The sequence below is a fragment of the Pelecanus crispus genome, chromosome 3 (assembly GCF_030463565.1).
Source record: "Pelecanus crispus isolate bPelCri1 chromosome 3, bPelCri1.pri, whole genome shotgun sequence".
NCBI lineage: Eukaryota > Metazoa > Chordata > Aves > Pelecaniformes > Pelecanidae > Pelecanus > Pelecanus crispus.
In genome coordinates this window covers 31,396,705-31,424,416 of record NC_134645.1, presented here as the reverse complement: position 1 = coordinate 31,424,416, position 27,712 = coordinate 31,396,705, and the positions used below count along the sequence as shown (strand labels likewise).

At 41.6% G+C, this 27,712-nt stretch overlaps 1 protein-coding gene and 1 long non-coding RNA gene across 2 annotated transcripts; one reads left to right on the top strand and one right to left on the bottom strand.

Moving 5' to 3' along the window:
* Nucleotides 1-4,491: 4,491 nt before the first annotated feature.
* SDE2 (spliceosome associated SDE2) lies at nt 4,492-14,510 on the bottom strand. Its single transcript, XM_075708499.1, has 7 exons — nt 14,403-14,510; nt 13,610-13,727; nt 11,382-11,493; nt 10,671-10,840; nt 9,893-10,004; nt 8,842-9,250; nt 4,492-5,826 (listed from the first exon to the last, which is right to left on the bottom strand). The coding sequence occupies exons 1-7, from the start codon at nt 14,508-14,510 to the stop codon at nt 5,611-5,613; spliced, it is 1,245 nt and encodes a 414-aa protein (XP_075564614.1). The 3' UTR covers nt 4,492-5,610.
* A 746-nt stretch (nt 14,511-15,256) lies between these two features.
* On the top strand, nt 15,257-27,452 carry LOC142593349 (uncharacterized). Its single transcript, XR_012830963.1, has 3 exons — nt 15,257-15,296; nt 15,810-16,042; nt 27,277-27,452. It is a non-coding gene; the product is annotated as an uncharacterized LOC142593349 (long non-coding RNA).
* Nucleotides 27,453-27,712: the final 260 nt, after the last annotated feature.

The window sequence follows — 27,712 nt, the reverse complement described above, 5'->3', positions numbered from 1 at the left end:
TGGAAAGTCACGTCATCAGTCTGCAGCTCTCAGTATCCTTTTGACAATTGCTGAATCACGGCTTTCTTTTAAAGCTATTTAATAATTTTGTTTTAAAGGTACTCCTAATGTTTATTTGTGTTTTTCTGTTTACATTTTTCCTTCTAATTTTCTCAGTGATGATAAAACTGCCCCTTTGAAAGCCCAAGTACCTGTATCCCCTTTAAAAGTTTGTCTTCCGTTTGCTGAAAATGAATGCAACCAGTTCATAATCGCTACTTCTCAGATGACTGCCAACTTCCAGCCAGTGGTCAGTAACTCTGTCACCCTTAGGAGGTCTCGGCTAGTTACTGCATGCTGGATATGATATCACACAGGCCATAAGGTACCATCTATAACCACCAGACGTCATGTTTTCACCAAGACGTGTGATATTTCCAGGAGACGTTTCACAAGCCGGCTGGCTCCTTCTAAACGCTGCTCTTCTTTCCATACATCCCAGGTAGGTCTTTCAAGAGCTTCTTGCTCCTTCTTGCGCTCGGAGTTTTGTGCAAATTCCTGGTTCCTCGTGCCTGGTTAGAGAGACAAGGCGAACACAGCGGGGAGAGGCAGGACATGCAGCACATGCAGTCAGGCCGCTGGGACGCTTCCCAAGCGGGCACAACTGCTGGGTGTAAATCCAGAGCAACCATCCTGGATTCGCCAGCCCCTGCCCAGCCGCTAGCAGTGCTGGAAGGCAGCGCTGCCTGCCCAGCCCCTCCTGGACAGCTGGAGGAGGTCAGAGCAGTTGTCACCTCCCTACCTTCAGGTGCCATTTAGGCATGTTAATCTGCAAAGCCGCCCTAATTGCTCAGCTGTAACTGAAAGCAAAGCCAGCTGAGGTGGCTGTGTTAACTAACTAGGGTGCAGTCTTTAACATCTCCGGTTAAATGTTTTGGAGGAACCGTTAAGATTTAAAAATAGCACCTTCCTGGGAATAGACATTGCTACAAACAAACCTTTCAAATGACAACATTCTCCAGAAAGCAAAACGCAACGGGTTTCATCAGCGCTGCCGAAACTGGACACGTCCTCCACCGTTCGTTCAGTGCCACCTACAGTAGCAAGTGCAGAAGCTGTCAGACTCCGAAAACCACAGGAAGGAATTCCTGCACGCTCGCGCAAAGTGGTGTTTAGGTCGAAACACTGAAGTGGCTTTTCAGTAACTCCTTTATCTATCCATGTTGCAGAGGACTGCGTAGGCGAGGAGAACGGGAAGGGAGCCTTTTGGTTGAAGGCTGGCAGCTGTTGCTGATGATCTTTCTGAACTTCCACAAGTTATTTCTCTGTAGCTCAGTTTAGAAAACAGGTCATCAGTCCTAATCTTTCAGTGCGCTCGTGAATACGAACTCTTCAGTACCTCTTGCACTGCGGGGAGATCCCAAGATGGAAATTGTTAGTGCAAATCAAAACCACCGTTAAGCCCAGCCAGGTGGGTTTTTGTGATATTTGATCTCTCTAAAGTTTATTCTTCTGGGCTGGGATGAAACTATCAATTTTCACGTAATGGCAGCAAGTTTCTGGTCCTTCGTGTCACAGAAAGAAACCAGGAAAAAAAAAAAAAAATCATTCAGGTTTAGCTATGAATGCTCCTGTTTGGTGATGTTGGATGGTCCAGAGTGTCGCTTTCTGGCATCAACACACTGAGCAATCAGCAGACCAAAGGCTTGTTAAAAAGCAGCACAGAAGGACACAGTTTGCTCTAATTCTGAACTTGCCAGTCAGAAGCAATTTCTTATCAAATATGAATATTTTGCCTGAGTAATGACCTGCCCTGTTCCCTGCTATTTTTGTGTGTTATATGTACATATATTTCTTTCCAGGGTATAGATGGATCTGTATGAAGTGAGGAAACCGCCTCCCTCAGGTTTGTGCCAGTGTTTTCACTGATTAATTTTTTCAGTCAGTAACTCTGAAATGCAAGAGAAACACAAGGCAGTGCTCTAGATCTTCTAGACGTTTGAAATAAACGCATTTAAAATGACACTTCAGAAGAATTCTGTAAGTCACACCACTTGCTTATTGGGAAAGTATTTGCATGGGAGCATGAACCTTTTCTCTGGGAAGATGTTCACAGTTTTGGTGCATTTACAACCAGAAACACTTTCAAAATCCAAAGCTGCATTAACCCATGGAAGAAGAAAGATACAGGCAAGGTACTGCAAACTCTGCATTATCCTCTGGCCCCGGACTAGAAAGACTTTGAGGCCATTCTGTCCTATGGAAACGGCCCATACTATGTTGGAATAGTTTATATTCTTTTTTTTTTAACTGGTATTTGTTGACTTCTTTCTTTTCTTGCCCAAATACTTAATGAAGCTTCAAGCACTTCACCTGCTTATTTCTGTTCTGTTGAAGGATCCGTCTGAGTCCTGCTTGTTATCCAGCTGTTTTCTGAAGGACGCCCTACGGACACGTGAAAGTCTTGAGTGCCTGTACAGCTCCCCAGACACAGCATTGCTCCAGGCTAACCCTTTACGTGGACGTATCCCAGAGCAAGCACTTGTTCCTGCTTAGCTCAGCGGGAGCTAAACAATTCCCAAATAAATGTGCCTGAGCTGGTTCAAGGTACACGTAAGCTGTCGTCTAACACAGATGTAGGGTATTTCTTTTAATTCTGGCACTACTGGAGACACAGTTGGATCAATAAAGTGTTTGGCACTACTGCTGGTTTAAAATATTCCAGTTCCCCTTCACCAACCAGCGTTTATTCCCTACCCTGTGCAATGCTACTTCAGTTGTGCCGGCACAAATTTGTTAGAGCCACATCATATGCCCATCAGGGAACTGATCTAGTTTAAGAAGGAACCCACAACGACAAAAGGCAGATAGGTGACGCATGGGGTAGACTTAGAAATGGCTGCATCAGTGCAACTGAAGCAAGAGTGCAATTACGGTGAGGGGCGGTAACTTAGGCAAGAGTTGTTGCCAAAAGATGTCATGAAACCGGCCTATTCTCTCTTGGCCCACACTATCCTTGCCATACTACAGAGGCACTTGAGCGTGTTGGTACAGCTGAGGGCCCTCCTGACCCAGACGCCGTACGTGCCTTTACGAGAGCAGCAGTAAGCACACCGACGGCTTGCCACCCAACTGGGACTGCTGCTGCCACGTAACACTCCCAGCCGACACATTTATGCCAGCAAAACTTCATTACGTTGAGGTGACCTCCCTCCATTCCAGTTCCCTAATGAAACGTATTCAGTAAACAAAACCATTTCCTCTCTACCCAGGGTCCATTTGTCCCGTCACAACCCCCATGAGATGCGATTTGCAGAGTCTTAAAGTCTCTCTACTCTCCCCCCATTTTTTTTAATTTTCCAAGGACTCCCTTACAGATTAAAATGTCAGGCACGTCAAGTGCTTTACTGCCACCAAACATCTTGTTACCTACTGTATCATTTGCTGCATTACAGTCACTGCTCATATCTAACCCAGATTATCCTAATGATAAGCTGCAAAATGCTAAATTCATTACTTTTGGATCCCATATGTAGGTAAACAGAGAACAATTTAGATGTGCTTTAACAGTTTAGCCCTCAAATGCCATGATTTATGTCTTCAGAACACTGTGTCAAACAGATCCACAAGTGCTGGGTTTGTGTATGACAGTGTAATTACCACCACTGCAAATACCTGCCCATCCTTTTCAGAACTCCTTGGGATGCTCACGAAGCTTATCTTGCGGACGTGAATTTAGAAGTTGGGGATACTCAGTTGAAAGGATACCAAGGACTTTTATTTAAAACCACATCAAATATACTCACAAATAGGTAAATCGTCTCAAATGCATCTTGCGGGTAGAAAACCTATAGTACGCGCAGTGTTTTTGACTTGCCTAGACATCAGCTGCTGTATTAGAAATAAATTCCGCACTTCCCAATTCCCACCCCTCCCCTCCGTAGGGTCAAGCCCCGTCTCCTGCGAACGGGGCAGTACACCACAAGAACTGCCTTCTGGCTGGCTGCCAAGGCTGGCGGGGGGGCCAGGGGGCCGCAGCCCGGGCCCGCAGCGACACCTGCCGCCGTGGGGCTCCCGGGGCCCCCGCGCCCACACCGGGCACGGGGGCACAGACACAAACTGGCAGGGCAGCGAGCCTGCCTTCCCACGGCACTTTATAACAAAGCGTGCCTGGGAAGGTCGCGTGGGTGAGGGAAGGATAAACTGTCAGGTTAAGCTGCATTTTGGAGCAGCTGCCTCTTAACGGCTTGCCTGTAGAGTTTGTCAATAAAAAATCCTTGAGCTTTAACACCCTCTCTCCATCCAAAACTTCCAAGCCTAAACAAAACAGCTTCTGAGGAGAGAGGTCAAAGATTGCAAAGCTGACTGGAAGATACTAACTGCTTATGTCAGAAACATTAAATACTAGACGAGTAAACTCATTTCATAGCATTTGAAGCCCATTTCCTACCAGTATTGCAATTCAAAACTTTAGAAGCCAAACTTTAAAACAGATAAATGGATGGTACGATGTCAGAACAGGCGAGAGATAATTTTTAATTTTACAAGCGTCTCTACCAGCAAATCTGATAAGCAGATCAAAATACAGTATTCTCCAGCATATGGTGGTAAAATCAGAAATCTGAGGCACTGAACCGAACACTTTTAAAAAGTCTCTCAAACCAGAGAAGTGGCAGCTGCACCCACAGTCGTGCAAGCACGGTGGCCTTCCAGCAAGGTGCCCTTACCACCTCACAGGGTAACTCCCAGCACTGAGATTACAGGTGCTGCTCTAGGATAAAGCACCACCACTGCAGATACTGAAGTCCTTGGGAGACAACTGCATTGCTTTTACCATTGAAGAAAAAAAAAAAAAAGGTTAAAACCCATCCTTAACTTCCCATTCAGCTTCAGATGATCACTCTGTATGTTACCATCCTTCAGCAGCCAGCAAGTGTATTTTATTCTTTTAAATTTCTTAAGGATGCGATTCTCTCTTTTCCCTCACTCAGATACTTTTCCAGAGCAAAATAAGTAAATACCCTTATTTAACTTCTTCTAAAAGAAATACTTACACGCATTAATAATTTATATCATACTGATATCTGACATCCCACAGAAACTCACAGCACAGCGTATTTATTTATACTGACCTCATCCATATAAAAATGCTCTTTTTATATACAGAAACTTTAGCTTTTAAGCCTGGATTATAAGTTCAATGTTTCTTATTAGACAGTTGTAGCTGTGCTAACTGGAATACACACTAAAGGAGATTCAATATAAAGCTAAGAAAAGATGGCTATTTTTCTTAAAATAGGTGATGAGAGTGTCATACAACCATTTTCCAGAAAACATTCAGGTTATTTCTTTCCATATACAGTGAGTTTGTTCTACCTGTTGCACTGAGACTTGTTACAACTACTTGTAAAGTTTATCAAAAGATAGTAGTTTCACTCCTTTAATATTGAACACGTAACTAACTCGCTATCTAGCAACTTACTCTGTGTTACATTAATCAAACTTCCTTAAGAATAGAAACAAAAGGCTACCCAGGGATGCCCAAGAATGCTGGCAGTACAGAATGACAACACAGTAAGAAAAATTTAAAAGCACAGCGATACAAAATGATGGTTTAAAAAAAAAAAAAAATCACTTTTTTTTCCCTTTAGAGGGCTTTGCAAATAAGGCAGGATCAATCTGGTCTCTGGACAGACCTCTCACTGAAAAAAGCCTTGCTGCTCTTTCCTTTAAAGTGCCTCCACATTTCAGTCCTAAAGTCATCAGTTCTGTCTTCAGTTTATCTAAACCCAGGGCTTCCATTTCAGCAGCAGAGTTGAATGCCAGTAGGTCTATTGGTTCCACCTCCTGCAAAGAGAAAAACATCCCATCAGACTATTTTTATTTTCTTCCTGATTGGGGGAGGGGGCGGGGGAACAGGTATAGACAGAATACTTCATTTTACAGAAGACCTTCAATTAGGATTATCTCAAACTCCTAATTACTTAATAAAGTTGAGCAATGTCTCCAGATGTATTACGCTGGATATTCTCATTATTAGTGGTACTTACGCTACCCAGGCAAAGTATTACTGCATCATGAACAAGCAAACTGAAGCTAGCCAGCAGCCTTGTCATAAAACATGCAAACCTTAGCAAAGATAACACACCCAAGAGCAGGGTGAATGCCCAGGTGAGCTTTGTACCTGGTGTCAAACTGTGCTGCTACAATCCTACTCCTCGCAGTGCCTCAGCTAGCTAGTTAAAGGCTCACTCTAACATTTCCAGGCAAGCTGCAGATGTGCTTAGGCTTGCAGTGTACACAGCCTCCCAAGACAGAAGCACTGGTCATTTTAAATGAAATACACACTGCTGAACTTTTAAACTTATTCCACTAGAATTAACACATTCTACTTGCAAAGAGGAATGCCAAAAAAGAAAAATAAAGAAGTGGCAGCATTTAATCCTATTCCTCTGGAGACAAATAGTTGATGCTTTTTATCCCCAGGGAAGTTAAGTACTCCCAGGAAAACTGAATTAAAAACAACAGCCCACCATCTCACCTAGCAGCTCAGTAGCTTAACTTTGGCTTCCAGAGGCATGGCAAAGCTAACAGCCCCTTTTTAGCCAGATGTAGAATAGAACCAGTATGACCCCAGCAGCAGCAGGAAGGAGGATGAATAGTTTTTTTATAACGCAGTTACACTGTAATTACAGAAACAGACATAAAAGCACTCTCTTTTTAGTAAGATTCACAAAAGAGCAAGTTCTGAAGTTCACATCTCATCCTGCCACAAGAAAATGGATTAAAATTTCATCTCAAAAGGAAATTAGTATATTTGCAGAATAATTGAGGGTGAAAGGGACCTCTATAGATTGCCTAGTCCAAGCCCAGGGTCTTGTCCACAAAAGAACATGGACAAAGACAGGATAATTCAAATGCTGGAATTTACTAACACACTAAGCACTAACATACTAAAAAGGACGCAAAAATCTAAGCCAATTTCACTCGATACTTAAAGCACATCATAGTCTTGTGGTATGTATCATGCTGGAGTTATCAAAGGGACTTCAGAACAAGTAATACCAGCAGTAGGAATGAGACCGCTCCGTTATGAACTCAGCAAATACAATTAATGCTACCAGAATTAGAACCTTTGTCCTGCAGTTGACCAGTTGCCTCATTATTCTCATCCTACTTTAAAAAAAAAAAAAAAAAATCCATCAAGGACTATTAAAAAATATTTCCACCTGCAATAACAATCTGCCACAGCATTGGTGGAGTTTCCTGTTCTAGGAATAGACAGTCTCACAAATACTGAGCAAAAGGTAAACAGTGAAGAATGGTAAACATCCTGTTTAAAATTTGCCAGCTCTAATAGTACAGTAGATGTCAAAGTTCTAATTTATCAGATGACATCCTTGGTCTTTTTTCTGTTTAACCATGTTAAACTTCCAGTTACCAGAATTCAGTCACTGGCAGTGGCAACTGATGGTAGACTTTCTGTTTGAGCTGACACAAGGCAGAAAATCCAAGCAACTCCCTAGCCCGAAAAAAGCGCCACATTTTGTTTTACTGCTAGATTAAGCCTAGATTAATTACATCCAAAAAAATTTTGTAGCAACATTATGCAAGGGGAAACGAAGCACAAGTACTGGCACCTCTTACTGCCAAATATTAGTCGGGCTTTCATCAATTCAGTGGGAAAAGCTATATTCTCTTTTGGCTGAAAGACCAAAGCCCCTTCAGCAAAAGAATCCCGGCCATATTCCTGTTGATCACCACCGAAGGAACCTCACGGTCAGCACTGCTCCTGGTCTGGCTGAGGGCTGTGGCACTAACCCAGATTGCCAGCAGAGATAATGGTATGGCAACAGCACAGACCTGCTTCCACCACGCGTACACCAGACGATCAATTTTAAAACCATTCTTCCACCATCCTTTGCAGTTCAGATGAAGCCCATCACTTATACTAATCCTGTCTCTCTAGTGAAGGAGCTGCTGCTTTCAGACTTTCAATGGTCAATGAAGAGCTGAAGTTTGCACCAGACTACTAGGGTTCTCTATGAACTAGACTCAAGTCTTTCTATAATAGAAACTAAGAAAGACTGATCAGCTGATTGGCTTAGGGGACGTCTACTTAGGGGACTTCTAATTTAAACACTGACATCAATTATAAACATTAAGGTCAAATTATGTTATAAATAAGATTAGTCGAATTGGACGGTGTTTGGTAATGTCTCAAAAAGTATTGGTAAGTCTTTCATTCTACAAAAGGGTTTGATTTTCCTTTTCTCCCCTCAGTAAAGAATTTTGGATCCAGAGTGTATCTATTTATGTAGAAGGAGGAAAAGAACCAACCAAAAAACCCCCAAAGGGAAACATGGATCTCAGGAAAGACAATACTAGACAGTTAAGGGCAACTGCATCTCAGTAGAAACTCTACACTATTAAAATCTTAATCTTACAAAGTTCTTCCTTGACCCATTCTACTTAGCATCTCTCAAGACAATGCTACCATACTATAATTCAACTTTCTCCATGGGGAATCTATGATTCTATGAGACACTGTCAATCAAGAGCCTTCTTTGGCTGCAGTTTCTGTTAGCTTGTTACATCCCCTTTCATGAGGCATACAATGCATCTTCACTTAATCTGCTTTTCTTTTTAACCTCAGGATTTTTTGCGCTCCGAATCACACTCTGGAGATTCTATTACCTTGTTAGGGAGACTATGGTTCTAATTCAAGCACTTACATCTAATACACTGAAGTCACAGGACACAAATCCCCACCCCTTTTCTGCGATCCATGAAGAGAAAACTGGTTGAGTAAAAGCAGCTGAAGAAAAAGACATACCACATTTTGTACTGTTTCATACTTACTGTGCTCTGTAACTGGTTCGTTTCCTGTGCCTCAGAAGAAACATTTTTTTGTTCCTCTTCTTTCAGAGTTTGGGTTACCTCATTCTTTTCTTGGGCCTCTTCCTTCAAGGGCTTTGTCATTTTACTGTTTTCATCAGCTGGATTTTCAGTTTGCCCACCTGCGTGTGCCTCCCCTTGCAGATCTCTTCCAGTACCTTCTGCCTGCTCCACTGGTTTCGCAGTTGCACTGGTAGCTGGACTATCCTCTACCGAATCCACAGAGCTGCTTGAACATTCATTTGAATTTCCAGCGTTTTCATTATATCCACTGCCTGATGGACAACTTTCGTCAGATGTACGAGGGGAGTCATCTTCGCTGTCATCCTCACAATCTGAACTGTCACGATCATCCAATCCTTCCAATCCCAGCCTGGCACAATCCGTATGTTACTAATGAATATTCATCTATTTTTTTTTTTTTTTAATTATTTTTATTGTCACTTTTCTCTTTCCAAAACTCATTTCAGAGAGCTGCAGTGAACTACTCCGCAGCTATATAGGATAGTTTAGTAAATGGAAGAGCTGCTAATATTGAACAGGACCCAATATCCCCCGAAAACAGGTACCTTTTATAGCATTCCCAATACAGAAATGTGTGCTACCTATTGCTACTCCAAACACCACTGGAACCATTAAGGCTTCTCTTTCATGTTACATGAGGTGAAAAATGCCAAGAAACACCCCCCCCCCCTTTTTTTTTAAAGTTCATTTTAAATTTAATTCATTAATGAAAAAAAGGATAATGGGAGGTAGTAGAATATAACCACGTTAGAAGGCAGGGAGTGGGGGAAGGGTGCCTATTTCTGCAAATAAAGTTTGTCTGCTCCAGGTGGGACAGAATTATATGTGCGCAGCAACATTTACTTTCAGTTCTCCAATTTAATCTGTTCAATTTAATTATTCCTATTTAAGTCTACATCTCACATAAGATGTTGCTTACTTGTACATACCTAGCCTTTCATCCTGTTCAAGGCTTAATACTTGAGTATTAAAAACAAGGCATAATGCTTACCAAAAACATTTTCTTTTTCGAGATTTTGTTCCATTCTTTCCAGATTCACCTGGACGCTTCCGACTACTGCCACTTTCTGGTGACACCATTTTGCTTGAAGTAGCCTGCAATCCTTCAAAATAAAGGTAAAAGTCTACTTCATCAGTACACAATTCATATATGTTGTAAATTCTACATATCTTTTAATTTCAGATGCAATTTAAAACACTAACTGAAAATAATCACTATTGGTGCACATTCATGTAGACTCAAAGCTTCAAAATTAACTCAGTAGTAGAAAAAGCTTTCCTACATGACAGGGTGCCTTTACTGAGGCACAGAGTCAATTAAAATTGGATCCCTGAACTGAACTCTTGGGTTCTACACCCCATTCAGCCTCAAGTTTCACTTGCCAACAAGGGAACAATCCATGGATAAATAAAATAACTACAAAGAACAGTAAATGAGACAAGGTATTTTGTAGTTTGATTAAATTTCTAGTTACACTACCTTCACAGAATTTTGCTTTTATTACGAGATGACACTATAGCACAGCAAGATGAAGCATCTGTGTGAAGTATCCGTGTTAAGCTGTTCAATGCAATTTAAGAGAAGCAGTAGACAAAAAGGAAAAATACATTCCAACAAATTTTACTGGAATTCAGAATTTCAGTCAATTGAAAGAGTTATCGACAGCAATTTTATTTTTTTTTTCATTTTCATACTGGAGTGAGGCTGTAGGGGTTTTTTTTAGTTTGCTTTATTTTTTGAGGGAGAAAGTGAGGTTAAACTGCAATACCTTTAAGGACTGAATCTTCTAGTCGCTCAGCCATTTCATGACACTGCTGCTGGTAGTCCGGATTTGTGAAATAGTGCTTTGGCTCCGCAAGTTTCCGCTGCAGCCTTTCCAAGCGCCTTTGCTCTTTTTCTGCTTCCCGCTCTGCTTGCTGCTTCACCCATTCAGCCATCCTGCAGGTGACAGAACCATGAAAATGAGAGCATTTCCAACATTTAATGTAATATCAGTTTGTTGCTTTGCAATTACTGAATGCTTCTACCACCTGCTAGGATGGGAGACAATGGGAAAAGACAACTAACAACACCCAGGGGAATTACTGAAGGAATATACAGAGATTCTGCTACAGAGAGGAGAGTAAAGTTTATTTTGGAAGCCAGAAACAGCAGTAAGGTCACATATCCCCAGTATCACGGTCCTGCAGCTTCAGAGAACAGAACTGCGAGAATTCCAGATGAGAAAACCAAGAGGTGCAGAACAGTCTCTCAACCGCAGGCTGCAGTACAATCACCTCTATTTTGCAGTAATATAATTGTAGTCAGAAGAATCCTATTGGCTTCCAGTCTGTCTGTGCTTAAGATTTCACTTTTCCTCTTTTTAGTATTCAAAATAAAATTTCATTGCTACAACAGCCTGCCATTTGAACGTTTTTGTTAACCATGAACTACATGGTCACTTTATTTTCTAGTTCTAGCATCTAAGAAAATGCCTTACGCTTTTTCGTGATTGACATCTCGAAGTCTCCTTCCACTGAGATCTCGGCAAGCCTCTCTATTTGTTGTCTTTTCAATCTGAGCACCAAGTGCTCGCAACATGGATCCAAACCCTGAGAAAAAAGTAATAAAGAATTAGCTAAACAGAAAAACAGAGATGAGCTAGTACACAACAAAAGAATTAATCATGGAAAATTGAATACACTGTATTCAACACTTCCCTCTCCCTCAATGCAACTGAAATAAAGGGTAAGTTGAAAGTTGCGACATGTTGGAGAACTGTCACTGGGTGAAATGCTGAAACACAAAGTGAAAAAAAGGTATCCAGCGTTTACCACTCACCTCGTTTTTGTACTCCTGATATGACAGCAGATGGACTCCAGATTTACTAGAACCTGTGCAGCACTTCTAACATGAAAGCCTATTTCTGGACCACTTGGGTTTGATCTGCAAACCAAAATGGTTTGCAACCTTTTTTGTCTCAAGATAACACTGTGGGTCCTTTCTAATTTAGCCAGGATATACCTACCTCTTAAGCCCCCACCAAACTTAAGTCTGCCTTCAAAAATCCAACAAAAAACCACCCCTTTTTTAGGAGATAGCCTTAGCTGCTTCATCAAGATGACCATGATGTGCAATGTTATGCTGGACAGCTCCCCAAAATAGATTTCTATACACTCCTCAGCCACTAATTACTAATTACTAATGGAGAAAGACGCTGGTTTAAGTACCTCAAAGAAACACAATGTCGATTAATATTAATATAATCCTTCAAGCAATTTGAGAGTGCCAAGCACTGTTTTTTTAACTAGAAGTTGAAAAAATCTATACCTTTTAGCGCCCCAAAGTACCTTTAAGGACTGTTACAAACCAATCCAGACAACCTACTGTATCACGAGGCAGAAAAAGCATTGTGTTCAGCCAGCAAAACCAATTGCTGCCACTGGCAAGGAGAATTTCTGTAGCACATGAAACATGCTATTGAATTTTACATTCTGAAGAATGCGGACCTAGCTGCTACACCTAGCCAGGCATGCTCCCCATAATCAAAACCAATGTATTCAGCAGAGGTCACGGGTACTGAATTAGGTCTGATAATAAAACGCTCTGTTCTCTTCTAAGCCGGCATGATCTGTAACCCCTTGAGATCATACAGTAAGTCTTAGTAGTTCTGACCTGTGTGTGTTTGCCTGTTTTAGGTTATAAAGTCAAAACAAAAGGAATGCTTCAGAAATCAGACAAAATTGTTAAAGAACAATTTTAAACTGACCCCAATGGCACATCAGTAACACAGAGTGAATCGCAGAATGCGTATCCTGTGTCATCCCAGGATAACTGAAGCTGGTGGACAATAGGTGAGGCAGAAGCATCCTATATTGTGAACTTACACCATACGCGCCACTTTTAGGGCGCTTAAAAAACCCACAATAGCTCATAAGCTATAGCAATGACACTTATTTCCAGTTCTGCCTAAAACTATGAAGAAGGCAAAGTAAGCTGAGCTGCAGCCTGATGCAAGGCTGCACAATTATTCAGCATTTTAACTCAGTAGCTGGAAAATTCTGAGAACTGGATTAAAAAAGCAAACTCCAGTTAGACTCAGGTACTCTGCTAAACCAGCTTCACCCATCACGTTCCATTTTAGGGAATGCCCCTATCGTCAGTGGCTACATTGCTTTGCATGATTATTATGTATCTTCTGTAACACAGTCAAAATACTTTGTCAACATAAGGAGTCTGGTTTAGATTGAATTCTTTAGTTCTTAGGCTACTGGGATCTTGGCATTTAAATATTTTTTCAAGTAAAAGAAGACAAAATCAATTAGGTCATATAACATAATCAAATCACAGACTATTTGTACCTGGCATATTTGTCCTAAGTGACACGGATGAACTTAGGAGTCTAAGAAGCCAGGTGCTTTTAAACACAATTTCAACTCTGAAGTCACTCTGACGCATGTTACAGATTTATACTAGTAGAGCTAAGCTGACCAGGGGTGTGAAGAAGAGCTATGCCAGCAAAGCTGTTAGCTGAACTGCAGCTTCCCCGGTAAATTCTCAGCTTTGTACGTAGACTTTGGTTTCAGCCCACAGACAGTATACCACAGTCATCCACATTAAAAGAGATGTGCTAACAGATTAGGCCTGCTGCTATCAGTATAGACTACGGTAAAATAAAAGTTTTTTAACCTAAGAATCTAATCAATAAGAAGCAGTTAAGCAACAAACCTCCTTTTCCACCACAAAGTCTTGGTTCCAGACTATAAACAGCTCCATTCTGCAGTACATCTTCATCACTAACCAGTCGTCCGTTACACTTCACATACAAACTTTCTTCAGGAATATTCTAAACACACAAAATTGAATCATATGATTGACTGAAAATGAAACATTCTGACAAAATAAATCATTAAGGAGTAATGTTTCCTTCCTTCCTATACAGGAACAGAGAGGAAGCAAAAATCAGATGATCTTAAAAGCATAAACATTCTCTATGGCACTTGTTTTAATTCCCGTTTACCGAAGAATTAACACAGTCTAAATCAGCACGTCAACATGAACGGGGAAAAGCCGCGCTACAGGAAAATTTACACCCAGCGTTCAAACGCTCTGTATTAAAAAACCCAAACAAACAAACCCCACGTTTTGGGGGGGGTTGTAAAGAATTTAAGATTGGTATCTTCCACGGATATAAGTGTATATCAGAGGCTACAGGACACTTTTAAAGCAAACCCGCCTGCTCAGCTACGCGACAGCAACGAGCAGCAGCGCGGCAGCCGCCTCGCCACCACGGCGAGGCCGGAGAGCTAGGCCTCACGGCGAGCGGGGAAAGGGCGAGGGCAGACATGCGGCCTGCGAGCCGCTGCCGGTACCGGTACCGGTGCCGGTACCGCTACCGGGAGCCCAGCGCCCTCACCCACTCCTCTCCCGAGCCCTGAGAGGACGCCTGAGGGGACGCCGCTTCCCCCCAACCGCCAACGGTTCCCCCCAACCGCCATTACCGCCACCGCCTTTCACTCACCAGCGCCCGAGCGCGATGGCGGAGGAGGCCCCGCACGGAGCCGCCGCCGGGAGGCAGCGGCAAGGGCCGCGCCCGCGAAGCCAAAGGATCCCGCACCAGCAACGCCATTGCTCGCCGGCGCCGCCAACGGCCGCCTGTGACGACAGCGGCGCCGTTAGGTGACGCCAACCGATCATGGCCGGGCGGGAGCGGGGCCCAGGCGGGGAGGGCCGCTGAGGGAGGCTGGCCTCCCTCAGCGGCCCTCCCCGCCTGGGCCCCGCTCCCGCCCGGCGGCTCCCGGCCCTTCTCCGGGGCTGCCTGAGGTTTGGCGGTGCGTGTGGGAGGGCTCTGCCTCTCTCCTCGGGTGGTTTGAGTGGGCTGCTCGTCGCTGTTAACTGGTTTTTTTGATTTTTTTCTTTAATGGGAGTTGTAAAAGATGTCCTGGTTGCTGGGTGTCTGGGTTTTTTTGTGTTTTGTTTTGGTTTTTTTTTTTTTTTCTTGAAGTGCTGGAGGGTCAAGCTGGACTTAAGGCAACCCGTATTCCTGATACTTTGGAGTCAGTCTGCCGTTTCAGTCCTTTTAGGGCCCAAATTTACCGTTCTTATGCCTGAAAGGTGTCAAGCAACCTGTATTTCTTATATTTTAAACGTTGGGGTCAGTCTTGACGTTTCAGTCCTTTTAAGGGACCCAATTTATCCTTCTTAGACCTGTAAGGTTAAATGAGAATCCAGGTAATTTTAGTGGTCGAGTCTTTGCGAATGAAAACACTGGAGCATGGCACCCTTGCCTAGGAGGGAATAGATCCAATCATACCGTAGTGTCTTACGCACGGTGTCCTTCTGTCTTGTTTTAGGATATGGCCCTGCGCGCCATTTGTCTGGAGTGTGCTGCTCGAGAAACGCCCCATCTCCCGCTGTAAGTGATACCAGAAGCCATCCTGGGAAGCAGTTTCTGTGCTTTACTTTTTCTACACGAATCGTTTTCTAATTCAGGCCGCTATGTGCAGCCTACCAGGTTGTAAAGGCTTTTTACAATCTGTCACGTCGACTCTGGGAGGATGTAACAGCAGGCAAAATGGACCATGGCTCCAAACGTGCTCGTCTGCTCTGCCTTTTTAGTAGTGGTGGGAGCAGCAGCATGAGAATCATAGATGGAAATACTCATACCACCCCAGGCAGCTGCGAAGGGGCAGTGCTGCCATTGCGAAGCACTGCAAGCGGAAGAAATGTAATGAAAGTGTGCAGCTGTTAATTGCCCGATAAAATATGGTGCAAATTTCATGTAAGAACTTGCAGGATGATGGACTCTTGTCCCTATGGCTTCTTTGTCCTGCTACATGCATTTTAGCATATGGACAGGGAGGGGCCCCGGACTCTGATATTTGGGCTAGATTTGGTTACATAGCCACATAAAATGTTTTTAAATCAGGGTGAAAGTTGAGCTGGAGGAGGAGGCCACACTCAGCTCTTCATGACATGCAGTAACTAACCGTAAGCAGAAGACTGAAGAAGTGGTTAGAAGAAAGTACACACCTCTACCTCTCCAGGAAAGGACACATACAGGGGCATGATGATGATCCAGATGATGTAACTACTGCATTCTTTGGTGGCTTCAAATCTCCGTGTCTTCAACATAACCATCCAGCTAGAGGACATTTGAAGGTAGGTCACTACCAGCTGTCTCTGGTGGGAGCTGTTGCAAAGACTAGCAAAGATGTGGTTGGGCTGCCCTGGGATATGCAGCACAATACACCTGTCACCTTATTTCCAAATAACGACGTTTCCTGCAATGCCTTTTTGTTTAGTAGCAGCACGGACAAGGACTTGCTCATGGCGTAATCGGCCCACTTCAGCTGTGCCCCCACCCGAGGGGGGCTCCCCTGCCAGGGGGGCACCTGGCACACTGAAAACCCCCTGTTAGCAAGTGAGATAGGCGCCTGTGTCAGAGCCTGTGGCTGAATTCAGGCCTTAAGCATCGACACTGCTTTAAAAAGATGCCTGAGCTTGTGTCTGAGCTGCTTGACTGTTCCAGAAAGTTTGGTGCTGTGGCTATCCCACCCTTTTTGCTTGCAGACGAGCCGTGCTGTTTGGCCAGGCCTGTGTAGGTAGCTCTCATGCCTGGCAGTCTTAAGTCAATGTGTTGGAAAAAGGAGGAAGCTGGGAAACAACGAGGCAGAGAGGTGACGTGACCCAGAAGTGGGGACTTCACCTGCAAACGCAAACAACTTAGTAATAATTTAATTAAGGGGATCTCCCCATGGACTTGTCTTGGCCAACTCACAAATCAAACTTCGCCCACTCTTTCTTAGACTAAATTAATTTTAGCTAAAACGTTTTTGCAAAGCATTTTGACCCAGTCTAGACAATCCCTTACTGTCTTTCTATAACAAGTTGGTATTTCCAAATTATGTGTCATGCTGCCGCAGCAGCAACCATTCAAACCTGATGTCTGTGTAGCCTGGAAAAACTGTGGTTATTTTGTGTTGGATTGGGCCCAAATTCAGTCGACGTATTTTAAGTCACATGGTACTGCTTGTTTCATTTATAATCACGTGACATATATTTGGAATGCCACCTAATGTTAAATTCCACGAGATTTGGGGTATTTTTATTCATATGCGGTATCTGATTGAAATGTAATTGGCAATATATGAGGTATGCACGTATACATATGCAGATGAATAAGTATTTTCTTAGATCTGTGGGATTTCAGTTGCATTCCGAGAGCATGATTCATTTCCTCCTCTGAAACTTCGGCTATTGGTGCTGAGGGTGTGGAGCTTGCCAGTACAGGCCGAATAGGTGGAGTTGTCCAGGAAAGAGCTGGGCCACAGGACTGTCCAGTAGAAGTGCTGAATCAGTGTAATTCACAGGTTGTTTGATCCACGTCTTTTCTTAATGTTTTGGGCTACTCTTCTATCTGTGCTGATGAATTCCTGGCCCTAGTGAGCACCGACTGAATTATAATTTCCCTGCAAGGAGTACCTTAGCTAACACAGCTGTCATCATAGGGAAAAGAGGAACAAAAAAGAGGCCCCCCTGCACCCCGAGAGGAGGTGTGTGTCAACAACAGCTGTCATTCGTAACTGACACCTGGATTCTGCCCTTAGATGCTGTAGCTGTGATACACCTGTGAGCATGAGAGCTGACAGCAGTAGAGTCATACTGACATAAGTCAGGCCCTTTGTAGGTCATACATTGCCACCTTACAGGTAGTTTTGGGCTACTAATGCCACACTTGGTTCTGGGTGGCTATACCTAGGTGACTTGCACAGATCCTTGCACGTAGTCCGACTATAAGCAAGTGACATCTAATAGGTAGAGGAGTAGTTTTCTTTCAGCTTGGTCCTACAGCAGTGCTAGGTACGTAGTCCCCGTTCTCATGATTTATGCAATGCCATTTAGCTAGTGCCACATTAGTGTCAGTGGGTGAGAGTTCCTGTATCTTTTGTTTTTGATTACACTTCTATTCCTAGAACTCTCAAAAGTCTATTGCCTTGCTCCTCACAAAAAAGTCTCTCTCAAAAGTCTATTGCCTTGCTCCTCACAAAAACGTCTAAGTCAGTCAAAAAGGTTGTTGTTATAATTTCCCATTTGAAATGTATTTTATTAGAAATGTTATTCTCTTGATAAAACAATGATCAGTCTCTGATCCTGCAGTGGTGTTTTAGACTTAGTTAATAAATCATGCTTGCCACTTCTCATTTAGAAAGGATTTTACAGACATAATTCATTAAACCTCACAGTATCCTTGTGGGATAAGTAAGTACTCCGACTTTTTAAATAGTGACACTCAGGCAAACTGATTATACTACTTTCTCAAGTCAGTGGAAGGACCAAGACTAGAATGTAAAACTTCCTCCTATCTTGACATAATTTAAGAGATGAGACTACCCATCCTTTTCTTATTTCATACCCATATGTGTGATGCCTGAGTTACTGGGTGTGGTTCTGTGGCCTGTAATATGCAGTGTGTTAGACTAGCCTATTTTCTGCTTAAAATCTATTACTTGATTTAACATGGAACAGAGTTTTTGCAATATCTCTATCTGGAACCGTCAGATGTGTAACCGTCATAATGCTGCTATTCATTCATTCATCCTTATTGTTTCCTCCAGTATATTCCATTTTAATAGTAGTAGCAGTGCTTTACAGTGCTTAATAACGGTCTGTCAAGACCAAGATCACATTATGCAAGACTCTGTACTGAGAGAAGGTGTGAGGTACTCATTGGCCCTTGACTTCTAATCTGCACATGAAAGATGCCTGTGGGAATGAAGAACACAAAAACAGTTGTTCACAAGGTACCCAGCTTAACAAAGGATGGGTCAAAAGTCGCTCTGATAAGAATTCAGTGTTTCTCACTTCTAAAGATGTTCCTAGACATAGGCAAGAGAAGGGATGAAAGATATCACTTAAAATATGAAACAAATGTGTATGTTTCCTTTTAGAATATTCTAAGTGTGCAGAGATATTAACAAAGGCAAATTTTGTCCACTGAAGTCACTTCAAGAATTTGAAAACATGTCTTTCAAGAGTGGGTTTTCCGTCTGCTAGACAGTCAGTAATGTACTATCATATATATGGAGACTGGCTCATCTGGATATATTTTCTTTTACATTTCAGTGGTATCCCAAAGTGTAAGTTGCAGATAATGTATTTGCAAGACTTAAATGTGTTACACGCTTTCATATGATTTTTTGCACAGAGGATCAGGACAGGATGAAAAGAAACCCTTGTGTGCATGTTCTTAGGACAATAATTAAGATACCGTAGGACATGAGGGAACATTTTTTACTTCAGATACTATGACATCATACTGTTTGACAAAAATGTAATTAACCGTAAATGAATCTAAGTTGATATTTGCAAGTGCAGCTTCCTGCCAAATGTCAATAGTCATCTGCTTCAGTTTCTGTGTCACCAGTGCAATGGGTAGAGACAGTGTGTTATGTTACCTGATACTGGGTTGGGAGCAGCAGTGGGGAGAAATACAAATGTGAGGTTACTTATATTACCCTTGTATTAATACAATAGCTCCTGTTAAATATACTTACTGTCTCACAGTGAATGCCTAGATATCAATCTCCTAACAAGTCTGTGGTGAATAACTGTTTTATTCTTCTTCTAGCCCACAGTTGGTAGGAGTGCAGATACTTGGACATAATCAAGATTTTTAAATAGCTGGAAAACTGGTTTTGCCCTCACGTTAGTCCCTTTGTTGTGTTTAATATCTTTGTCTCCATTCTATGCAAGGATGTTTAAACTGGGAGTCCTTTCAGGGAAGGAACATGTACTGCTCTGTGCATATATACACAATGAACCTGAGAAACTAAGGTCCCTTTTTGTTTGGCCATAAGTATCATCAGCACAGTCGGCCTTGTTAGTGCTGTTAATAATAATTTTAAATTTGGCAGCAATACTTTGAAATGAATTGGCTAATTAGACATCCAGGTAATATTGTAGAAGTTAATACTTCAGATTCTAGGATTTCCTTAACCTTGTGTTTCCTCTGATCTGCTAGCCTTAATGCTTAGATTTGGTTTGTTCTGATTAATTTTAACTGAATACAGCTGGAGAGCGGTGAATCGGTTAGTTGTAGTGTACAGTATGTTTTATAGGAAAACAATACCAAAAATAGGGCTCTGCCTCTTTACTTTTGCTCTCCCTGTAATGAAGCTAACTGCTTTTAATTATAGCTTGCAGAGACACTGTGCTGAATTACTTAATCTCTGTGTAAGGACTGGATTCTAGTTTCTTAATTGGCATCTGAATGTTTGGCAACTTTGCAAAAATCCAAAGCTAAGGGTGAGAATAGGGTATGAGATGTGTATTATGTACGTGGTAGATCTCTATTATCTGTCAGACCCCTATGCCTTGAAGTTTTTAAGAAACAGGGGAGAGTGAACGTTGCACGCCCTTGCAATGTGAGCTTTTCATCCAATTGTGGCACTGTTTGAAACAATTTGAAGCTCCTAGACCAAAGTAAATTATCCTAGTAAGCTATACTCTTCTTGAAATGATCAGCTGAAGGAAAAAAAAAAAAAATCAGGTATCCTCATTTGTTTTTCAACTGAGATGAAAGTTGATTTGGAAATATTCCTTGCTAAAGCTGAAGTTGCATTTCCAGTAGTTGGGAGGAGCTCCCAAATTACATTACCCCACCCACATCTGTTTGCTTTCGGTTTACCTGGGGAGATTCTACAAGGAAACTAAAGGAGAAAAGGAGGACAGCAACAAAGGGGAGAGCAGATAGGATAGGTCTAAAAAGACAGAAATTTAAGGCAGAGTGCCTCAAGCAGGTAAACCCTCATTTTGAATTACGTTCAGCAGAGATAACACGTGGTTACACTGGGCATGGAACATCATGGGTGTTCATAAATCCTGTTTAAAGCAGATCGTGTCACTGATTTGTTCGTCCCTTGATAAAATGTTATGAGTCAGAACCTCGGGGAGTGTAAATTTTCAAAGCTGCATTGGCTTGAGGGAGAAATGTCTTAAGTGAAGGATCCAGTCGGTGGTGTAGAGAGGCCTCATTCTTTGGGTGCTGAGTTTGATGTGGCTTCCTTTTGACTGGACCATTATAAGCCCCACTTATACTCAGGCAACATTCTTGTAATAGCAATATTTATCTCCTTGTGTAGAGAATGTTCTGCTAGCTTAAAGAGGACCTACAAATGAATAATAATGGATGCAGGGTTTTATTTGTTTCTCTTTAAAAGAAACCATACAAATCATTTTTAGGGAAAAATGGATTTTTTTTTGTTTTATGCAGTAAGTTCAAGTTGGAGAACGCTGACTGTATAACATTACAGATGTGCATAGCTTCTTGTTGGCTCGGCATCGGAGTAGTTTGCCATTTTGTTTACACAACATCTTTTCGCACCCGTGCAATTGAAATTAAATTGTTAGTATGGTGTTTAAGGAATGTCACTGGTGTATTTTGGACTCCCCTCCAGTGTTTCTTCTAATCCTTTCCAAAATAGAGGTAATTATGTGTCATCTACGAGGAATTTGTAACACAGCGTACTATGCCCCTTGAGGATCTTTCTTAAGTCATATGTATGTGAGGCCTGGAAAAATCATGTCCTCACATGGTTATATTTGAATATTAGCAACATGACAATGATACAGCTGTGCATTTGTTCCATTCGTGTTCCTGTCTGACTTGGGCTCTGGCCTAGAAGTGATGTTGGTGTCAGAATATGTCAGATTGCTTGTTTCTCAAAGCAGGGCTACAAAGAGGTCTTGCCAGTGTGTGAAAGTCACAGTTGGAAAATCTTGTTGATGATGGTTGTTTTTTTTTTTCTCCTTATTGTTTTTCTGTAGCAGGAAGTTACAGGAACAGTTTGTCAGGAGAAGCCTTCATGCCACTCGAACTGTGTCTCACGTCTGCGGAACTGGGCATGGCACACCACAGTGTGTTCACTGCATGGTTTGTGTGGGCAGCCCTTTACTTGTAAAGGCTCTGTAAGTGATCTTGTGGTTCTCATAACCAAGAATCTTAAATATTGCAGATGTGGCATGACCAATCTTCCTGGCCCTTTGAGCCACATACCAAAATTTAGGACTGCCAGAGAGCCAGCTCGTTCTTCAGTGAACCAAGGGAGAAGGTCACTGTGTGCTTTTTGCAGGTGGGAAATGACAGTGGCTGCCAGGAATGCTAGCTCTCCATTGTGGGTCAGGGCTAGGCTGAAGGGTGTAACTTCAAGATGTAATGAAGTGTGTAATGTCAACTTCAGTAGCATCTGATAAATTACTCCCTCTTGCAGTGGGGATTTATCCTCCATAAGCGCAGCCCCTCTGTTGGATGTGGGACAGAGTGCCAGCATGGGACCTGTGCTTGAAAACCGTGTAGCCCAGGGGAAACAGGCTGGCAACCTCTCCTGTAGTTCTTTGTTGCTGAGGTTTCAAGTGGTTTCTTCTCTGCCTCTGTCTTGAGATCTGTGCTCCGCAGTCCATTGTTAAACCCAAGTGATGTTCTCCACTTCAGTTGCATAGATTGTGGCTTATATTTTAACATCACTCGTACACTTTAAGTAGTAGTGCCCAGGACTTAGCATACAAAAATTGTTGTGAGTCCCCACAGAACATAAGATCTGCCAGAATCATGCAATATTAGCACATGGTGAATTTGCGCATTCTCATTAACTTTCTACTGCTTGTTTGTTTGCTTTGGTCGGTTTTGAGCTGCTGAGGGATCAAGCTTCTCTCTGCAAGCACAAATGCCTGACTTTCTTTAGAATTCAAAAACAAAAGATAAGATTTTGATGTTATTGCCTATGTGCAGGGATTTGGGGCTTTTGCTAAAGCTCCCAAGACTCGCTGTAAAACTGAAGAGGGAATTTTATCAGCAACTAAGACATACAAATCATATATGAAGAACTGGTGCTGCCTGACAAATTCTTCTCGTACACCAAGGATCACCGGACTCCTTTAGAGCAGCTGGGCCCCATGGAAATGGCTTTGCAGTACTGGCAGAGAGAGCGAGGCTTGGCAGGCACTGTTTGATCACAAGGGGCTACCTATTGCCACATCATTCCTTTGCACCCTCACTACCAGCTCTCTTCTCTTATCACAAGAGATGTGTGGTCAGAGCGTGTTTGTGAGCCAGGAACTTATAGTTCTGGCTCTAACACCGTCTTCGACATGACATGAAAGCAGGTATACAGGCATTTTTAAAGGATTTTTTAAAAAATAGCCTCTAATTGGGGTGCCCACATCAGGGTATGTAGTCAAAGGTGTATTAGGCCTGGTTTTCAGAAATGGTAAATAGCTGTGAATCCTTTTATTCTCAGCTGGGATTGTAGATACTCAAAACTGACTAGTCAGGGCAAATTAGTTATTCTTTAGAAGGCTTGAATGTGAATTTTGTTACGTAAGTTCCTAAGCATTAGGAAACTAATGAGCAACACTAATATTAAGCACTATTCGTAATAGCAACTGCAGTTTTCACATTGAGATGCCTTATGAGATGCAAACTTGAGAACAGGAGGAGGAGAAGTGAAGAAAAATGATCTAAAAATGTAGTACATTAACGTATAGTCTACAGAGTGTGTGACTTACAAAGAATGTTGGGAAAATAGGAAGCTTTCATTTCTTGAAAAAAAAAACCCAAAACTCTTTAGTCTCGTAAGACTGAAAATAACTTACTTAATGGTCTTTGCTATCACTTTAAAATACACTGTCTGCCACCCCATCTTCTCTTTCCCTTTTCTGCTCTCAGGAGGCTAGTTCTTCAGAAAGTGGGTTTTGAGATTTGGGAATACTTGTTAAGAAAGGTGGGATATGGTAGAAAACTTCGCAACTGTGTTCGGGTCAGACCTCAGAATAACATTTTCATTTCTGAGACCGTTCCTCAGCTGACTTTCACAAATGAGGCCTGTGAAGCATCAGTGCCATTCCAAGACAGTCTTACTCTTGTGCTTTTACTTGGTTTGAAAGTAACCAGTCTACAGAATATTGTACCAAATAAATTACGATATTGGGCATCGTACCTGATATTTTGGTCTGCTGGTTGCTGTTGGAGCCTGAGTACTGTGGTCTGTGGTGTTTGCATTGTACTGAAGAATGGCTGAGTTTCACTCTGACTGCTATCCCCAGGGCCTTCATGAAGAAGAGATTTGTATCTCATGAGATTACCCCACCGAGCAAAGAAATGAAATAAATAATACTAGTCTTTTAGTTCTGTCAAATACAGTAGCTCACAGAGCCTTTCAAGGCAGTGTCAGCATGGGCTAGATACTGCATCTGTGCATAAAAAGACATCCTTTACAAAAACAGCGCTGTAAAATGAGGCCAATGTGGGCTTAATGGGTGGTGGAAAACAGTGAGCCTTTTTTTTCCCCCCTCCCTAAAGCAAGCCTGCAGGGGTTTATTTTCCCGCGTGTGTGAGTCTTGAGGCAAATCAACTTGCTGAAGTTCTTCTACAAAAGGAGCTCCGAGTAAATCACTGTAGTAGTAGGGATCTTATTTGGGAACCAATGAGAGCTTGTGCTGGTTGTTTCTCTTTGGCAGCTTTAATGAATCTATTGACACAGAAGTACTAGGAAATAAAAGATTTTACAGTAGTCTCCATTAGGATGAAGCCCACGGGCTATCCAGTTCCTTCCACAGTACAATATAATGTTTCAAAAAGATGGAAACAGTTGTTATGATAACTTAGTCATGTGTGAAGAACCAGGAGAGCTAAAATGAGTTTAATAATTTTATCATACTGTAACTTTAGGAAGAAATATTTCCCAGAACAGTTGCTCTTCCCTATGCTGCAGAAGATCTTGCAAAAGCCCACTTGAAATGTGTCTGTCAATGCAAACTAACTCAAGCAGGTACAGTAAATTTTAAAATCTTGTATTACCACTACAGAGAATAAAATCCTCCTTCTCTTGTCCACCAGTCCTTTCACCCAATGCCTTAGACATATTTTTGTAATTAAATTTCACAGCATATCTCTGAAATACATTATGACATTTGATTATATTTTTTCTAAAAATCACAGATACTCCTTGTCGTATCGTATAATTTCTAGTCTTTGGCAAGGGTGTACAATAACCTCACAATTATCTGTTGTACCCTATTCCCTATCTGGTGCTAGGACTCACTTTCTGTTTCAGTTAACCCTTTAGTGCACTCCAAACTGATAGTATCTGTTTAAGAAAAATAGCGTAATACCGCCCTGAGAAATGGAAGAAGAAAAGGCATAAGCTTAGAGAAGTCAGTAAGAAGCCGAAGTGCTCTTGACAAAGGGAAGTCTGTGACTGTGTAAACACGTAGCGCTATTTTTATTGGCATGTAGTGCTATTTTTATTGGTTTTGTCCTTTATCATCCCATACATTGAAACAAATGAGAATATAATTATCCAATATTAGGCACACAAGTCATGCGAAATGAAAACATAATATAAAATAGAGTATGGCTGTTTAAAAAGCTACGTATGTTTCTGTTTAGGATTTTTATAGTGTCAGTATAATAGGAAGACTGCTGGCTTTGGTGTAATATTTCAAGTCCTGTTTCCACCTTAAGAAAATGAACTGTTGTACACAAGCCCTTCAAAGCTGATAAGAAAAAACTGAGACTTTCGTTACAGCTACAATGCATATTATGTACCTGGAACTGTTCTTAGCTGTGTATCAGGCAATTAAAGATATTTTTTTAACTTCCAGCCTTTAAAAGGCAGTGGACTTGATTTTTTTTTTTTAATATATAAAACCAGTATTAAAATATTAAGCATATTTAAAAGGCTATTAGAAATGAAACAAATAACCAAACAAGATAGGAATAGGAGTGGAGCTTTGGTATGTCATTATAGGGTGCTCTTACAGGTTTTTTATGTAGAAACTCACTAGATGATGGAAAAGAAAGAATTAGTGCTATTTTATGTAATGTTATTTACTCTTTCATGTTCTGTAGGACCTCATTAGAAGGATGAGAGATGACTTCTAGCAATGCATGTATGTTAATAATAGGCAGTGCAAATGAGATTACAATAAGAGAATCCTGGATGATACATAGGGAATTAGAGCCAGGAGTCCATATATAAAAGCAAGGATGTACCAGTGAAACTAAGCGCTTGGTAAGTCTTTGCAAGAGGGGAACCACAAAGGTGGAGGCTTAGTCAAACTCATCAAGCCTCCTAAAAATTAGCGGTAATCCAAAAAGAGAAGCAAAATCCAGGAATCCTGAATCTCTGAGCTATTGTAGGCTTATTTTCACTCTTTCAGAACTTTGTCCTTGAAATTCCTTTTGGGGAAAACTTTTCATTGAAACAATGTAAATTTAAAAAAAAAAAAGGTGAAAAAAAAAAGCTTGGAGGAAAAAAAAATCCAAAACAGATTTACTGCTCTTGGGTTATGAGACATTAGAAAAAATGCAGTTTGTCTGCAAAATAGATTGTTCTGAATCCGCTGCACATATGTGATGCTCAAAGTGTGAAAAGAAGTACCTTTGACAGGACTGATAATTTTGCATTTTAAAGTATCTGTCTCTTTTAAGCTTTCCTAAAGCACACAGGAAATAAAGACTTTTTTCACGTGGCACACGTACTCTTTCCTTATTATTTAAACAGGAGGACTTTCCTTAGGGATCAGTCTTCAAGGGAGACACTTCAGCATGTGTGTAAATTTAAGAATATGTAATTCCATTGAAGTCCATGGAGCTTGAGAGGTGCTTAAAAGTAAACATGTGTTTAAGAGTTTTCTTTAAACAGCGGGGCCATAATGTCTAATATATGTGAAGTATTTTAGAGAACTGCAAAAGGCAAAATACGTGACTAAAAGACCAATGAAAATAGATGAAAGAGAAGAAAAAGCTGTGTCTACTACTATTATGCAACTTCTTACCTGTATTTCCAGTAGGTGCCGGTCTCTAAAGATTAGTGTACTATACGACTGCTAGTTTTGGCCAGTGTATTTTTTACCTATTTATTGATGGAGAGTATAAATAATACAAACGATAGATATGTGCACTGTGCGGTGTAATAGGCAATCCAGCATATCAAACAACTGAGCATTACAATGGCTGCTATTACAATGCTGTAAATCCTGTTGCATACAAATTCATGACATAGAAAACTTCACAGCAAATAATAATAGAAAATGTTTTACACAGAGACAAAATTATTGTAAATCATTTTAAGGTTTTAAATGACACCTGCTTTCCTTCCTAAGTGCCAATGATTCCTACCCCTAGTAACTTCCCAGTAAAAACACTGGAAATAGTGTATTTTTGTATTTTATGTAGGTAATTATTTAGGAATACATTTAAATCTGCACCAAAACATACTGTTAATACAAACTTAAGATTACAAACATTTTCATTGTGCCAAAATACATCTTAAGAGGAAGGTAGTTTAAAAACTTGTGAGCATTTTGTACTGACATTTTACTTTAATTTCCAGGAGAAGTTGTAACTGTATAGCAGCCGCAGCCAGAAACTGGGTGGCAGGCTAGCCAGAGCTGGAGTGAGGATGATGCAACACTGGACTGGACTTTTAAGGATGGAGATTGGAATTGGCTAGGAAAGACTATCAAGCCTAGGAGCTGCAGAGGGAAACACAGCAGGTAAGGGACTGGGACTGGCTGAAAAACTAGGGGAAGGTGGGAATGGTTTGGCATAAAAATCAAGAGGGTGAAAGATGGGGATAGGGTCAAGGAGGAAGGTGGTGAAAAATGAAACTGCCTGAGCAAATACGTTGAATCAAGGAGGGTGGGTAGGGAATATGAAATCATAAAATGGCCGTCGAGCTGGGACAGGGGTGAGGATGCAGAGCTTGAGTGCAAAGGGTGGTTGGAGGTTCGATGAGTGAGAGGAGAGAGATGGATCCAAAGGAGAAC

What these genes read in the sequence shown, in the direction of transcription:
- SDE2 (XM_075708499.1), bottom strand. Translation starts at nt 14,510, where the DNA reads ATGGCGTTGCTGGTGCGGGATCCTTTGGCTTCGCGGGCGCGGCCCTTG. An exon ending in ACTTTGTGGTGGAAAAGGAG is followed by an intron (nt 11,494 to 13,609) that starts GTTTGTTGCTTA and finishes CTTTTTTCTCAG; the next exon opens with GGTTTGGATCCATGTTGCGA. An exon ending in AGAAGATTCAGTCCTTAAAG is followed by an intron (nt 10,005 to 10,670) that starts GTATTGCAGTTT and finishes TTTATTTTGAAG; the next exon opens with GATTGCAGGCTACTTCAAGC.